Source organism: Puma concolor, chromosome B2, assembly GCF_028749965.1.
Source record: "Puma concolor isolate L17-30 chromosome B2, mPumCon1.1.hap2, whole genome shotgun sequence".
Lineage (NCBI taxonomy): Eukaryota > Metazoa > Chordata > Mammalia > Carnivora > Felidae > Puma > Puma concolor.
Window position 1 is genome coordinate 137,919,907 of NC_141671.1, and position 16,168 is coordinate 137,936,074.

General features: G+C 45.9%; 1 protein-coding gene across 3 annotated transcripts in view; it reads left to right on the top strand.

Moving 5' to 3' along the window:
* Positions 1-16,168, top strand: part of MTHFD1L (methylenetetrahydrofolate dehydrogenase (NADP+ dependent) 1 like) — a 195,528-nt gene that overhangs the window by 46,678 nt on the left and 132,682 nt on the right. For all 3 annotated transcript variants that reach the window (XR_015251648.1, XM_086708121.1, XM_086708120.1), the window contains exons 12-17: positions 5,385-5,521; positions 6,980-7,026; positions 9,776-9,883; positions 10,993-11,067; positions 11,876-11,978; positions 15,556-15,632. Coding sequence is in view for 2 of the 3 variants with exons in the window: in XM_086708121.1 (XP_086564247.1) it covers positions 5,385-5,521; positions 6,980-7,026; positions 9,776-9,883; positions 10,993-11,067; positions 11,876-11,978; positions 15,556-15,632 (547 nt within the window). In the remaining variant the exon portion in view is untranslated. The remainder of the gene's footprint in view (positions 1-5,384; positions 5,522-6,979; positions 7,027-9,775; positions 9,884-10,992; positions 11,068-11,875; positions 11,979-15,555; positions 15,633-16,168) is intronic.

Sequence of the window (16,168 nt, forward strand, 5' to 3'; positions counted from 1 at the left end):
AAGAGATAAACAGCTCTTTTCCTGAAACAGTGGCTCTATGTTCCTTACAAAACAACAATCTGTGAATCAACAAAAACTAAATTGTGTTCCTTTCAGCTCCACTGAGGGGGCGGAAATGCTGTGAGGATAGGATTTTGAGACATACCTGCATCTGTAAGGAAAGCCTGAAGGTTTTTGGAAAATCTATATACCACACTGTGTTCCCCCACCCACACCACAGATGGCATATTTTTTAAGTGTGTAAACTGCTTCTGTTATCGCACCTTTTAGTAGCTGGATCTTTGAGATCGGTTGTAAAATAGCAGACAATCATTTTACTTACAATGTAAAATGAAAAGTTCATTTGAAATACAATCGCCTCCATAGTTTTGCTTTTGGTCACGTCAGTTAATGGAAAGTGACGATTATCCAACATGCTGTTTATTGCTATATCTTTAGAAATATAAAGGACCCCTCCCAGGTACCTGGCTGGCTCAGTCAGTAGAGCCTGCAACTCTTGGCCTTGGGGTTGTGAATTTAAGCCCCCATGGGGATAGAAATTACTTAAAAATAAAATCTTACAAGAGGACCTCTCCAATAAATGAGTTATTTACTGTTTCTGAAGGATTTCTCTATTCTGGAAATAATACTGGCTTACAAGATAAAAATTTAACATCATGAAAAACAAAAAGGAGAAAACGAAGTCTCTCATTACTGAGAGGTGTTAAAATTTTTTGTATTTCCTTCCAGGATTTTCTCTCTGCATCCATTCTTTTTACACATTGAGATCATGCTATAAATACCATTTTGTGTCCCACTTTTATTTCTGAATACTGTAACATGAGTCTTTTCCCGTGCTTTAGAAGAATGCAGGTACCCAAGTCGTTTTTCAAGACACCTCGATAATACATTTGTTGTTGTACTTTCGAATTTATGTATAAATGTGATTTAAGCGTGTCAACGGTAGAATTAAAGTATAAAACAACAGGATTAAAAGAAAATCTTCTGTTAATAACCCAAATGCGGAACAGATTACTTCATTTTAAAAGCTGTTCTTCTAACTTGAGGATTTCTTACTCCGTCGGAATCATCTGTATTTCATCAGCTACACATCGCATGGTATTTACACCTACACATCACTTTATTTGCTTTGCCTGACAAAATGAAAAGTATTGGGAATCGTTCGGGGAAATACGCCAAAAGAATCTTAGGGGCTCTTGAGTTTTACATATTTTCCCAGTTACACTAATGAAAAGGAATTTGTTTGAGAACTTGCCTTGGAGTGCAGCTGTAGGGCATTGAATGTGTGTGCAAGATATGTCTCCATTGGCCCTGTCCCGATTTCTGCGCAGAAGTTTTGAGAACTTCTCTAAATTGCTCAGGCAGAAAGAGCAGTTAAAAAAGAAGCCCAAATTGGTCTGTGGACAGACCGAGTTTCACATTAAAGAACAATTAAAGTCATTCACATCACTTTATTTCTTTCCTGTAGAGTGCCGAGTATCTGATCTGTTGTTTCTGTTTTTGTTTTTTTTTTTTCTTTTTAATGTTCCAAGCCATTATTTTGGTCAGTGTTAAATAACCTTTCCTGGCTTTTCTAAGATTTTGGTTTTCTACCTTGGGTCACTATTTAAACATCTGTGAGTTTTTCTGCTATTTGCACAACTTGCAGAATAAAACAAAGGTATTTACAAGAGATCGCTACCGACTGGGCCTTTTTGAACAGCTCACTCCCGTCAGTCAGGTGTGATAGGAAACACAACCCAGTGGACTACAGAGTTTGTTGCCAGGAATAAAAAGCCTGTAACGACTTCCCAGTCACGAAGATGCCCGGGATGAGTGATATATATTCATATGCTGCTTGAGCATGTAGTTTTGGAGTTCAAGGTTAGACCCATGGCTCATGACGTGATTCCGTTCAAGATGCCAGAGTTTGAGAACTGCACACTGTTTTGCCACTCCTCTCTGCATAAGCAATCTCTTTGACCTTGGAGCAAATGGTAAACTTCTCATAGGATGTGTGCACACATCCGAAGTCACGGAGTGCTTTGATAAATCGTTAACTGTAGTTGACAGTAAACATATTTGTCTTAGAAAAGATGTGCATGCTGGGGCGCCTGGGTGGCTCAGTCGGTTGAGCGGCTGCCTTCGGCTCAGGTCACGATCTCGCGGTCTGTGAGTTCGAGCCCCGTGTCAGGCTCTGGGCTGATGGCTCAGAGCCTGGAGCCTGCTTCCGATTCTGTGTCTCCCTCTCTCTCTGCCCCTCCCCTGCTTGCTCTCTGTCTCTGTCTCTCTCTCAAAAATAATAAACATTAAAAAAAAATTTTTTTTTTTAAAGAAAAGATGTCCTTGCTTTGTCAAGCGTTTTTTGCTCGACTGTGCCTGGACAGGTGACAGAAACGCAATGAGAATGGGTATAGTCCTTCGCCTCAGCAAGCTTGTGGGTTGGTAGGCAGGACAGCCGTGTCAGGAAGCTTGTAATAAGACCCTCAGAAAAGTGATGCGATACATACATAATAAATGCTGTGGGAAACAGAGGGGGGCGGATAGAGCTACAGGGAGATGTTGAAGAAGAGCATGAGCGAAAGGCATTGTTCCCTCTCCATAAACTCTAAGCTCTTCCGGAGAACAGCAATTAGGTTAAGTTGGCCTTCACTGTCTTCTGAGTCAACTGGATAGTCTGGAGTCAGAGCTAAGGACACTGGGAGAGCCGTTAAACCCAAGTGCGAGATCCAACGTAGGAATGAGGTGGAATAAAATGTTTATTGTGGCTCTCCTTTTATTGCTCCCAATAAATACTTCCTGCTTTTTGATTTTCCTGAATTGTATCAGTTGGCAGAATGCTAAGCCGTCCTGTGTTTCTAATTAAGACTTGGATGGTCGGCCGAAGTTTGGAGGAGGTCATCTCTGGGCGTGTCTGCGTCGGGCTGTCTCCGACAGCTATATTAGCACATCCCTGGGGACGAAAATGTGATGCTTCACGTGACGCACCGAAGTAGACCACCTATTCCTTCGCAAACAGTGGACGACGAGGACCGTACTTAATCCACCCTGTGTTTGATAACTTTTTTTTACAGGCCGTCCGAAGACCGTGATGCCTGTGGCTTTCCAACCACTCTTTTTCTTGTACTCATCAACAGGAAGTTGACTCAAAGTGGAAACACTTTCACGTAGCTGGGCCTTCATGTTGACCAGGTGTCGTGCGGCTTGAGGAGTGGAGGGAGGCGTACGTCACCAAGCATGTGTGGGGCGGTGCACCCTGCCAGCGACCCTGTTGCTTCGCGCGGTGATGGCTTCTCAGCCCTCACCCAGAGTCGGGCGTCCCCGTGGCCTGTGATTCCGTGGGCACTTCCCCGGTTCCCTTCGGAGACGCCCCTGTCGCAGCCCTGCCTCATCCTCAAGATCCTTTTGTTTCCTTTTGCTTTCTTCTGACCATCCCTTCAGAGAACACGTTCTAGAAGATTCCATCCTATCCCTCTTTATACTGTGTTCCCTCTCACTGTGATCTTCCCCACTCCCATGCTTTCAGTTGCTAATTAGTGGTGAACAACAGTTACAGTTTCTGTCTGTAGAAATGACTTGGCGAAGTCAGGTGACGGGTTTTGATTTCCGGCTTTACTGCTTGCTGTTTGGCCTTGGGCAAGTTACTGAACCTCTTCGTGACTCAGTTTCCTTATCGAGGACAAAAATTAACCTAATAAATGTAAAAGCACAGAACCTCACATATTTAAATATTTTTTTAATGTTTATTTATTTTTGAGAGAGAGCATGAGTACGCGTGCGGGGATGGGGCAGAGGGAGGGAGACACAGAATCTGAAGCAGGCTCCAGGCTGTGAGCTGTCAGCACAGAGCCCGACGTGGGGCTCGAACTCACGAACTGTGAGGTCATGACTTGAGCCGAAGTCAGACACTCAACCGACTGCCTCAGCCAGGCGCCCTTCACAGAACCTCATATGTTAACGACCCCAAGCCCACCCTCCATCTTTATCTGGCTAACGTTTATTCATTCGCCGGGTCTTAGCTTAGGTGTCACTTCTTATATGAAGACTTCCCCGATGCTCCAAACGTAATCAGATCCTCCTGCCTTGTGCTCTCATAACACAGTCTGATTGCCCTGTTTCTCTCATATGTGTTTATCACTTTAATTGTAATTGCCGGTCAGTCTGTCCATATCTTCCATCGGTTGTAAGCCCTGGGAGAGCAGTGATGGAGTCCAACTTGGTCAATCATTGTGTCCCCAAGATCTAGTGGTCTGGCACATAGTAGTACTTAATAAACATTTGCTGAAAGAATGATTGATTGTATCACTGTGGCGGTCTGAGGCAGTTGGGGACGATGATATATCTAAGGGCTTTTTTTCTATTTCTTTGTGGTCACATCACTAGGTTTTATAGGTCAGAAAACTCTTATTGTCGGTTTTGTTGTGGTTGAGAGTCCTGGACGACCCTGACTGCACCATCTAACTCATCGGAGACCATGTTGCAAGCCAACATGACAGTTTTTAAATCTTGTAACAGTGGTCAGAGTGTGCTAAGGAACAGTTTTATGGGTCCTTACTTGGGAATGTAACGCACGCCTGTCTTCTTAGTTAACGCCATGATGGTCGTAACTAATGTGTGATGTTTGCTTTTATAGAGTGTGGTGGTCAACGAGGTCCTCCAGAGCACTTGGGGTCTCCTTTGTGTTCTGGGGAGTGTTGGACTCATTCTTTCCCAATGCTTGAGGGGCTGTTGTAGGAGAAGGGATTAAGCTCAGTGTGTCTGACTCCAAGAGATAGGAGCTATAGGAACGCAGATATCTCTCCTTTAGGACAAAAAACTCTCTAACCGTAAAAAGCTATCCGGAAGTGAATGGGCTACCCTAGAGGTAATGAGGCTCCCTCACAACACATGTTGTGTTGCAACATGGTGGGGACAAGACCTGGGCCCTGAGATCTGGAAGAAGATGGATGAGAGGGTACGATGGGATGCCTTCCAATGCTCAGAGTCTGGCCATGGACCATCGAGTAGGCCTTGTGCCCGCACTGTGCCCCCAGTAAATGGCCCTAGACAAATGAATGCCACATCACCCATTAAGAAGAAACAACATCAGCTTAATTATTTAAACCATTTGATGGATGACTCTATGCCATTTCTTGAAGCTGCTAATGTTATCATTGCTGAATAACTTTTCTTTTTTGGTCTCTTGGTAAAGGTGTGTCTGTTTCTTGGCTTTAGCTTAAACATGGCCTGTGTGATGTGGGTAGACCGTAAAAGTCCCTGGAAATTGAATTTTTAAGTGAATTTGGGAATGGCATGTTCTCTACCTGTCTGCTCTGATTTGGTTCTAGTACCTTACGTTGATTTTGCATAGGTCTAGGAAATATTATTAAATTTTCTCTCTCTCTCTCTCTCTTTTTCCAAACCAGGATCACACCCACCCCTCTCGGGGAAGGGAAAAGTACGGTTACAGTTGGGCTTGTACAGGCTTTGACTGCACACCTCAACATCAACTCCTTTGCGTGTCTCAGACAGCCTTCTCAAGGACCAACTTTTGGCGTGAAAGGTACTTGATTTAACAACCGGTATATTTTGCAGAGCAAAATTGGGGGCAGAGCAAAGTTTTGAAAGAACATTAGCAACAGGTGTGGTGTTAAAACTTGTCAGAGGGACCGGTACGTCTCATCCCGACGTTTCATCCCGACGCACACCCCACCTGCACGCTCAGTATGCGGTGGTCCTCCCGAGGCGGTCCTCCTGCAGAGGGGGCTGCGGCGGGGGTTTCGGCAGAGCCCTGCAAGAAGCCCATCGCCCTGGCTCCGTGGAGCAGCTGCTGGGCCCTTGCTCAGGACTCCAGCCTCGGGCGGAAGCCTTGCACCTGATCGATACCTTCTTACTCGTATTGCTGTTGTATCGTGCACCCCTGCCACAGAGAAAGGTCTTTCCAGCCAGTTAGACACCCTTTCAGTTGGACCCTCGTTGCCTCATCTCGCGAGAGTTGCTGGGGGGCCTGCAGAGCTCTGGAAACTGACCAGCTGTGGACAGAGCTGTGGTGCAATTTCTGTCTGGCTGTGCTGGGCTGACATCTGGAGCCTTCACACTCACACTGATTTATCATGAGGTCATCCTTCAGCTCGCGTTACAATAGCATTTATTGCCGCAATTACTCTTCGTTCTTGGCACTTTGTGGATTTTAGCGGCATTCTGTTTATCTCACTGTCACAGATGTTAATAACTCCGAACTCATTAAGTACTGATAACTCAGAGAACGTCATACATTCTGTGGCGGAACGAGCACTAAACTTGTAGCAAGAAGGCTGCGGTTTTCTTCGTGACTGTGTCTCTTGCTGCTGTGTGACCTTCAGCCGGTCGTAACCTCTCTGGGCCACATCTGTGAAAGTCCTAAAAGTTCTAGAGTACCAGGTTTACGGAATTGTCGTGAGGACCAAATGACATAGCAGATAAAGAACAGGGTACACCATAAGATGATCTGGACACGGAAGGTATCACTGTTGTTTTAAGAAAGAGAAGTCTTTTTAATGTAGTGACGTTACTCCCTTGAGGGGTAGTCAGCCTGACAAATTTTATATACTGTTCTCTAAAATCTCTTGGCCGCATCTTACAATGCATTGGTCTGAGTTCACCAGGTGGATTTTTTTGAGCGGTTTTTTTGATATTCAAAGCATGTGCAGGTGAAATGACACAGAGCCACATAGGTCTAGTAACAGATGAATAAAATAATCTCATGTTGGCTGTAATGAGATTTGCTGTATTGTTTTTACCTTTTTTTTTTTTTTAACCAGGAAACTCAAGTCCTTACATTGTATTGTTGGGTGAAGTGGGAACTCTTTCCCCTTTTGTTCTGCTTTGATGGACAGTTGATGTTTTCTTTACTACCTGCTGTTTCATCTTGGGGGTGCGTGCCTTCCTGCCGGGTTTGGGGAGCTGTGTCCCCGGGGCTCTGTTCATCCTGTGTAGCTATACTTGCTGAATGATTTCAAACGGCGTCTGTTCTGTTGTTCAGGAGGGGCCGCGGGCGGCGGATATGCCCAGGTCATCCCCATGGAGGAGGTAAGATCTCAGCGAAACACATGTCACGTGTCCCTGTTTCTCCTTCCTGCAGCCTTTTTTCTGTGCCCCATCAACACAGGCCCACAGTCCTTTATCCTCAGTCCAAAGGCCTAAAGATTCTGAAAACCAAAAACGTTTGCATCACTTACAGTGGCAAAACCTGACGTTGAGTGTTATGGGCTATTTATGTCTATGCCACTTGATGTAAATATTCACATGTTTTGCTGCAAGAAATACTGGTTTTGATTAATGGATACGGACTTAGACCCTGCTTTGGATGTTTTAGTAAAACATAATAGGTATATCACACTCTTTCTCCATTTCCAAAAATTCTGAATCCCAAACCCACGTGGCTCCATTCTGCATAAGAGGGTGGAGACCTATCCCCATCGATCATCAGTTACCGTGCCCAATTCAGGAGGACTTGGACTCCTCACTTGGGCAGAGGGAGACTCGAAAATCAAATGGTTCCAAAGAAAAATGGGCACAGAAGGTCAAAGGTGACCATTCTTATTTCTCCAAGAAACCCTACCCCCGCATAACCACCCCCTCGTCCCCTGAATCTGACCGTGACTGGGTCTCATCACTTCTACTCTCTGCATTGGCCTCTTAGTTCTGGTCCTGAGAAATCTCCTAAAACCCAAGTCTGAGCCAATTGCTTTCCTGTTCAGTGTATTTCAGTTCTTACTCCATCACGCCTGTGCGGTGTGGCACGGCAGGTCCCCGTGTGCTGGTCCTGCCGTCCCTTCCAGCCTTGCTGTCTCACGTCCCCACAGGCTGGCCTCCCTCTCACCCACCCCACCAGACTCCCTGCAGACTCTTGATCCCAAGCCTCGAGCGTTCTTCCTTTCCTGTTCTGCCCTCCCTGCCCAGCCTGTCCATCTCTAGGTTCCATCTCCCCCCTCACATCCCTTCATGCTATTTCCCTCATCCGGTTCGGTTGGCTTGTGCTGATTTAGAGGGCACGGACCCCAGCGCCCAGCACAGTGCGCGGCACTCACTAGGGGCTCGCTGGGAAATGTTCGTTGATTTCGATGAATGAATTCGGAAGGGTGTTTGCCTATGGAAGCCTGAGGGTCAGGAAAGCTAAAGGGAAAATATGGACACTCTTCAAGTACTGGGGGTGGGCTGAGAGAGAATAGTGTAAGGCATTGCTGGAAAAAATAGCCCCAAGCCTCACATCTGAAGGGGGATGAGTAACATTCACAAGGAAGAACCAGAGCCAAGAGGCCAGGTTGGGGACAGCGTACAAGGAACATGCCCAGGGGAATGGCTCAGAAATTCCTGTGCAAATACTCAAAGGGCATCGGTGTCCTGCTGTCATATGGCATCAGCTGCATGGCTCAGACTTGGGGCAAACTTAAGGCATATGATGGTTTCAGCTGCCTTATGATCGTTCAATAGGCCAAAAACAATCAGGCAGTTTGTTCCTTGAATTCGAAGACCTTCCGTATCTCCTTCATCTCTCTATCCCCAGCTCTGAGCACAATGCCCGACCCTCAGACCGTGTTTGTTGACTGAGTGCATGAATAGACAACTCGTACCGACAGAAACTTAAGAAATAATCATGGGAAAATGTTTGAATAAATTCCAGATGGGTTGAAGAATGGAAAGTGAAAATACTGAGTCTTGAAGGGCGAGAGGGAGCCAGGGTTGTGCAGAATGGGGGGAGAGTGGGACCTGCTTGGGGGACAGTACGGGGGCGGGGAGGGGTCTTCGGGGAACCGGAGGCCACCAGCGTGTTGTCAGGGGGCCAGTGGGGATAGAGGAAGTGAAATACGGAAATGGGCATGGGGCCAGCTCCTTCAGGCTTTGAATTTCATGGCCTAGATCTTGTTTGAATATCGCGGTCCGCCATTGAGGGGATGTTGACACAGTAATAACATGATGCAAATTGAGTTTTATGAAAATCGCTCTGGACTCTGTGCGGAGAATACACTGCTAGGAGTACAGAGTGGATGCTAAGAGTGCAGTAAGGAAGCCCGGGGGAAAGGCAGTGGCGTGGGCCAGGGAGGTGGCAGTGAGGATGGGAAAAACATGGCAATGATGTCAGACATGTTTGCTGAGTTTGCAGAATTAGATGTGGGGCGTGAGAAAAGGGGGGACATCAGGGAGAGTGAGCTGAGCAACTCTTGAGTCATTGATTGAAGTGGATCACGGGGGCAATAATGGCCGCGAGGCTGCAACTGTGGTGGTGAAGGGGGTGATGGTCTGTCTGGGGCCTGGGGACACCCCAGTGGATACCGAACAGGCATCAGGAAGGACAAACATGAGCCAACGGTAACATGGGGAAAGGATTCAATGCAAACATCAGAAAAGAGCTGTTAACGAATCGTTGATTGTTTATTTTCACTAATAATCAAATTAGTCTACATTAAAACTACTACCATTTTACTTGTCAAATTGACAGCTGGATTTTTTTTTTTTAAATAGTAACAATACTAAATTTTACCAGTGAGAGATTGAAACACGCTTTTATACATTATTGGGAGGCAGATGTTGGTAACACTTTCCTGGAGGGGAGGTAAAAATACGAAGTGCCTTAGAGGGCGCCTGGGTGGTTCAGTCCGAACAGCATCCGACTTCGGCTCAGGTTATGATCTCACAGCTTTTTTATTTAAGTTGTTTTACAGACTTAGCTCATTTTAAGGCTGTGTAATTCGTGCAATATTTTATTTGTTCGGAAAGTCCTTGAATACTGCCACGGTTGTTTGAGACAAGTAGAAAGATGTTTTCATTTCTTTTATAGTTCAACCTTCACTTGACCGGGGACATCCACGCCATCACTGCCGCCAATAACCTGCTGGCCGCCGCTATTGACACAAGGATTTTGCACGAAAACACTCAAACAGACAAGGTGAGGAAGTTTTCTCGTTGGCCTTTTTGGGCATCTTGTCCTGGGATTTCTGGATTCTTGAGGAGTTCACGGGAAAACTTTGTGGGGCCGATAAACTGAAATTGTATTAACAATTTTGTGAGTTCTATATATCCTTATTTCTTGGGGAGAGGATCCCTACTTGGGTCAGATTCTCAAATGAGTTTATGACCACTGCCAAGCCGTTGGGTGAATTATGTTAGTTGTAATTTTTTTTTTTTAATTTTTTTTTTTAACGTTTATTTATTTTTGAGACAGAGAGAGACAGAGCATGAACGGGGGAGGGTCAGAGAAAGAGGGAGACACAGAATCTGAAACAGGCTCCAAGCTCTGAGCAGTCAGCACAGAGCCTGACGCGGGGCTTGAACTCACGGACCACGAGATCATGACCTGAGCCCAAGTCGGACGCTTAACCGATTGAGCCACCCAGGCGCCCCATGTTAGTTGTAATTTTAAGGCAAATATTCTTTGGATGGGACTTCAGTTTTGAAGGTAATCGGTAGACCAGTTCTCTTCCTTCTGTCCAAAGGTCCAATCTCCAGTCTGTACTAAGGGGATTGGAAAGATAGCTTTTTGACTGTAATGTTACATGCAGCCATTCTAGATGTACTGTGAATGAGATTAGACCTCCTGGTTGGAGTTCAGGTGCATGCAGCTGAGGTAAACACACACCTGACAGTGATAGAGCACTAGGTGCTACTTCCCCATGGGCGTGGACCGTGGATAAACGTGGGACTTTCTGGCATGTTTACAAGGATCCTGACTTCCTCCCAATTAAAGTAACTCCCTTGTGCGTTTTTGAAGCCAAGTACAGATAAATATTAATTTGCTGGTTGTAAGGCGGTAGAGATCAAGAAATACATATTTATGCAACATTTTTGCAATGTGCATGATTTCAGATCTAGTCAGATTTATTGAAATGATAGAAGTTAAGGCTACGTTGTTTATATCGGCCAAGAATTTTAATAGGGTCTCTAATCTAAACAATTTGGTTATAAATGTAATGAGCTTTGTCATATCCTGTGAATTATCCAAGTTCCTAGCTGGCCCTTCAACTTTTGTGGGGCTTTATTTTTGTTTTGTGTTTTTAGGCGCTGTATAATCGACTCGTTCCTTTAGTGAATGGTGTTCGAGAGTTTTCAAGCATTCAACTTGCTCGGCTGAAAGTAAGTTTCCAGCTGGTGGCTCTTCAACAAGAAAATGTCCTAGAAGCAAATCAGAAAAATTGTCCACGCCAGCAATTTTGAACTTGATTTGGGTTTTCAGACACTCTTTGGGGCGTTCAACTCTAGAGACAGAGCAATATAACAGAGAGAGAATAGAAGGAGAAGCCTGAGACACGGCTACACCAGAGGGCAAGCGGACAGATTAGTTCCCCTTTGAAGGTCTCTGTTCCTTCGGCCGTAAACCGGGAGGACTGCTTTGTAGGTGTGGAGCACCGTAGTCAACTGACAGATCAAATTTCCAAGAGTCCTTCTCTTATATTCTTGGATTTCTAGGAAATAAGTTCTGGCTTCTGTAAATGTATCTCTATAAGTTTTTGTTGCAGCAAGATGCTACGGTCGTGCGAGTGGAAGTAATCTTAACTCTTATCCGTCTTATCATTTATTTCCTGGTGCTATTTGCTGCTGTCCTGGGAATCCCACGGATTCCCCCTTGCTCTTTTCAGAGACTAAAAGCTAACTTAATGGTGTAAGTTACAGGCATTGGTTGGTAATAATCGATTTTAAAAATTCACCCCCTTGGGGTGCCTGGGTGACTCCGTCGGTTAAGCATCCGACTTCGGCTCAGGTCATGATCTCGCAGTGAGTTCAAGCCCCACGTCGGGCTCTGTGCTGACAGCTCCCTTCAGATCACGACCTGAGCTGAAATCTAGAGTTGGACACTTAATTGACTGAGCCACCCAGGTGCCCCTACATTTTGCCTTCTATTCCTTCCAAAACTGATCACGTTGTTTTTCGTCTTCATCATTAGAAACTGGGAATAAATAAGACCGATCCAAGTACGCTGACGGAGGAGGAAATAAGTAAATTCGCCCGTCTCAACATCGAGCCCTCCACCATCACGTGGCAGCGAGGTTCGTGCCTGTTGTGGGGTCGGGGATGAGGTCTGCTCCAGCTGAAGCTCGTAACCCACTTCCACGAGCACATGGTTTCATTTCCTCCCCTTGTCCTCCCAACTCACGTTCTGGGATCCCTCTGTTTGTCCCAAGCCCTGTTATTTCCCCATCCTCACCCTCGCCTTCTGCTCAGGAGGAAACGCCATGCTCCTTCGTGACTGGCTCTACCCCATCCGCTCCCCCTAACACGTGTCCAAGGAAAATTTCCTCGTTTTTCTCCTCCGTGGTAGTACCGGGTGGTGATCCCCAAGGTGTCTCCGAAGGGTGAGCTGGTCCGTATTCCCGGTCCTTCTGTGTGTTCTTCTCAGACCTGCCCACTCACTTTCCTCATTTCTTCCCACTTCCAGAACATTTTTATCAGATGCCTGATTGATTGCAAGCGCCTTTTAATAAACGTTCTTGCGTCAACGTCTTTCTCCCAGTTCAGTAGGCTCATAGTGTAGAGATGTTCTGTCCCTTCCTGACTCAGAAGCCCCCGTGGTGTGTGATAAAATCCTGTGTGGGGTACAGTCGCCATCACACCGCTTGGCCTGAAGCACTATCACAGTGTGGCCCCATACGCTTTTGCTCCCTGTCTGCTTTCGAGACAGCCTCTTCCTTCTGCCTGTCCTTGGCCGGCCCGCCCCACCCCATCTCCTTGCCTAGACCCTTCCGGACACAGCCCAGGTCCGCCCCTTCCCAAAGCTTCTCTTCTGGGAATCCATTCGCCCAGTTCATTAACAGTTTAGTGTTTTCCCACAAACCGTGAGGTAGAGAGAAAAAGACCAGAAACTGAGTCTTGGCTTCACCATTTATGAGCCGTGCAACCATTAGCAAATGACTTCCTCGGTTTTCTTCTCTGTAAAATGGAGTAACAATACCGGCGTCTGCCTTGCACGGCTCCACTGCAAAATGAGAGTGGTTTGCAAACCCTACAGCACCGCCCAAAAGTAATCCATAGGGAATAGTTGTATGATGTAGCTGTCTGTGTCTTTGTCTCCCAAACTAAAGGAGAGTAACATCGTTTCGGAAATTCAAAAAATGTTTTGTTAATAAAACCAATAACATTATCAAGATTTCGGAGATGTCTAGAAAGAAAGAAACATCTTACCGTACTAATAACAATACTATTCAGTTTTTTTGTGCATCTGGATTTTGTGTATAACTCTAACTTAGGTGTGTAGGTTTTAGATCCTACTGTCTTATTTATTTGAGTTTACTTATTTATTTTGAGAGAGAGAATGTGAATGCATGCGTGCGGTGGGGGTGGGGTAGAGGGGCGGAGAGAGAGGGAGAAAGAGAATCCCAAGTAGTGTCCATGCTGTCAGTATGGAGCCCCACTTGGGGCTCGATCTCATGAATCATGAGATCATGACCTGGGCCAAAACCGAGAGTCAGACATTTAACCACCTGAGCCACCCAGGTGCCCCCTCCCACCAGCTTCATTTATATCATAAGTAGCATGTTCCATTCAGTTAGCTCTTTGTTGTAATGGTAATTTTAAATGGACCTAGGATATTCCTTTGTAGATGAACCATAATTTATTATTTAACAGACCAACAGCAGTTTTAATAATGGATATGAATATTATCAACATTTTATTGGGAAGCCTGCTAACTTTTTTTTTTTTAATAATGGAAGTGACAACTTTAAAAAATCATTCCAGGGGTGCCTGGGTGGCTCAGTCGGTTGGGCGGCCGACTTTGGCTTGGGTCATGATCTTGCGGTCCGTGAGTTCTAGCCCCGCGTCGGGCTCTGTGCTGACAGCTCAGAGCCTGGAGCCTGCTTCATATTCTGTGTCTCCCTGTCTCTGACCCTCCCCTGTTCATGCTCTGTCTCTCCCTGTCTCAAAAATAAATAAACGTTAAAAAAAAAAAAAGTTAAAAAAAAATATCCTGTTGCTTTATAAAAAAAAAAAATCATTCCAGATAAATACTAGAATTATATTATTGTTCGTGGCACTAAAGTGAAGAAAATATTATTGATATAGATAAGCCACCTGGGTTGAAGGAGTTTAGAATGACATTTGCTGAGTAGTTTGACTCTTATTCTCATGAATTAATATAAAAAAAATGGAACTCTTTATCAAATGACTTGATATTTTATATAGCGTTTTGTTTTGTTTTGTTTTGTTTTTTTATAAGGCAATATAGGATTTGACCTAGAAACAGCACAACCCTGGTGATGAGCTTAGGTCCTCATATGATTTGAGAACTAGAGAGGGACACTGAGGGACCACATGGGGCTGAACACTCTTTGCAGACTATATGAACGTCACGAATTTCATGGCCAGCCCTTCCCTTTGCGCTCAGTGTAAGAAGTGTAAGTGGTAGGTCTTTGATCCTGTGCCTCACATCAGAGGCTTATAGGCCTCATTGCCTGGCAACAGGACCGGACCAGAGCCAACAGACTATTCCAGAAACAATTAACATCAACAGAAGAAGCAGTAAGCATCGAGCCACTTTGTGGTTCCTAGAGCAGCGGGAGCCCTTGCCTCTCTGATCATCGTCCCCCGCGCCAACCTCACCTGGGGCCTACAATCTTCCCTTCTCCCTGTCTCGTTGGTTCGTCCATCTCCTGGCCATTAGACCAAGGTCCTGCACGCCTCAGTTATCCTCAGCGAAGCAACATCAGCTTGTTGGTTCCCGACGCTGTCCCAACAGCCTCGCAGGGAATCATGACAGTTGTTCTGCCGAAGGCAAAATAGTGGCCCTGCGCCTTGTACCGCCCAGAACGGGAGCCAACTGTTGGTGGTGCTAGAATTATATTAGAAGTAAGTTAGGCACCCTCTGGATGTTCTTCAAGACCTACTACGGTAGTGCTAAAGGGACCCTTCGGACCCACACTCACTCGTACCCTCCTCTTCTCCCCTGTGCCCGTAAAAGCCCCCGGTCCCCCGATCAGAGATTGATGTCTTGTTCATCTTTGCATCCCGGGACAGCACCTGGCACAAAATTGGCCGAGTAAATATTCCTGGAGTGAATAAATGGGTTTCTCATTCCACCTTTAGTTCTATATTATTTAGAGGCCAGGAATCCTCAGGATTCCTTTCTGGTCTCTGTCTTGTGTGTCGGTTTTTAATCTTCACGTTTCTTAACGTGCTGCAGTGCGTGTGGGTGCGCAAATATGTGTTCAGGTCCCCGCTTCGGGTTCGGTTGCTTGTATCCCTAGGAGTGCAGTTGCTGGGTCACAGGGTGGGTCAACGCTTAACCCTTTCAGAGACTTCATTGGCCGCTTCTGGTGATGCCGGTTCCGGTGTAAAACGTGACCACCTCAGAAATGCTTTTCCTTTACTGGCTGGTCGAAAACTGGCACCCCACCCTCACCAACCAACCCCCTGACACACTCTATCACGTCATCTCTGTTTTCTTCTGAAGGCGCTTACCGCCGGCCAGTATTTTCTGGTTTACCCCATCCTTCCCTGTGTCTACCCACCGGGAGGACAAGCTGTCTCTTGCTCCCCGCTGCTCCCTTGGCACTCACAATGGCTCCAGACACACACACGGGGCAGCCAGTCCCTCCTTGTTGATTGAATATGCTTTTTTTTCTTTTTCAGTATTGGACACAAATGACCGATTTCTACGAAAAATGACGATTGGGCAGGCGCCCACAGAGAAGGGGTGTTCCCGGCAGGTACGTGGCGTTTCCCCGTGGGACCGGCTCTGTTCTTCCTAGGTTGGTTTACACTGACCCAGAAGCTGGTTCCCTGCTTTTCTCTTCTCGGTCCGCCGCCTGCTGTGGCCTGGGGGGTTCTCATCCTTTCAAGGCGTTGCTTCCTCAGCAGGACCCAAGAGAGAATCAGGAGATGGAAAGGCCCCCGGTATTTTCTTACCAGCCTTTTCCTGTGTCGTTGTAGTTGTTTGTCATCCCGGGAAGAGCCACTCAGGGTGTCCCTTGAAAATAAATTTTTACATATTTTGCGGCAAATCTGCCAAGTTAATGCTACATCCGCATAACAACTGACGAAAAGAAAATCCCAAACACATGACTCAAGGTTCGGAAACCAAAGGACAAACACCTCGTTATTTGGTTTCATAGCCTGATGTGTTTTTGAGGGCAGTGTCTTACTGCCCAAGTGCAGAAGGTGTTGAAGGTGAATTACGATGTTTATCTTCATTTTTTTAGATCTCCAGTGTGGAGAGGGATGCTTGGGGAACATGAAATCGTTC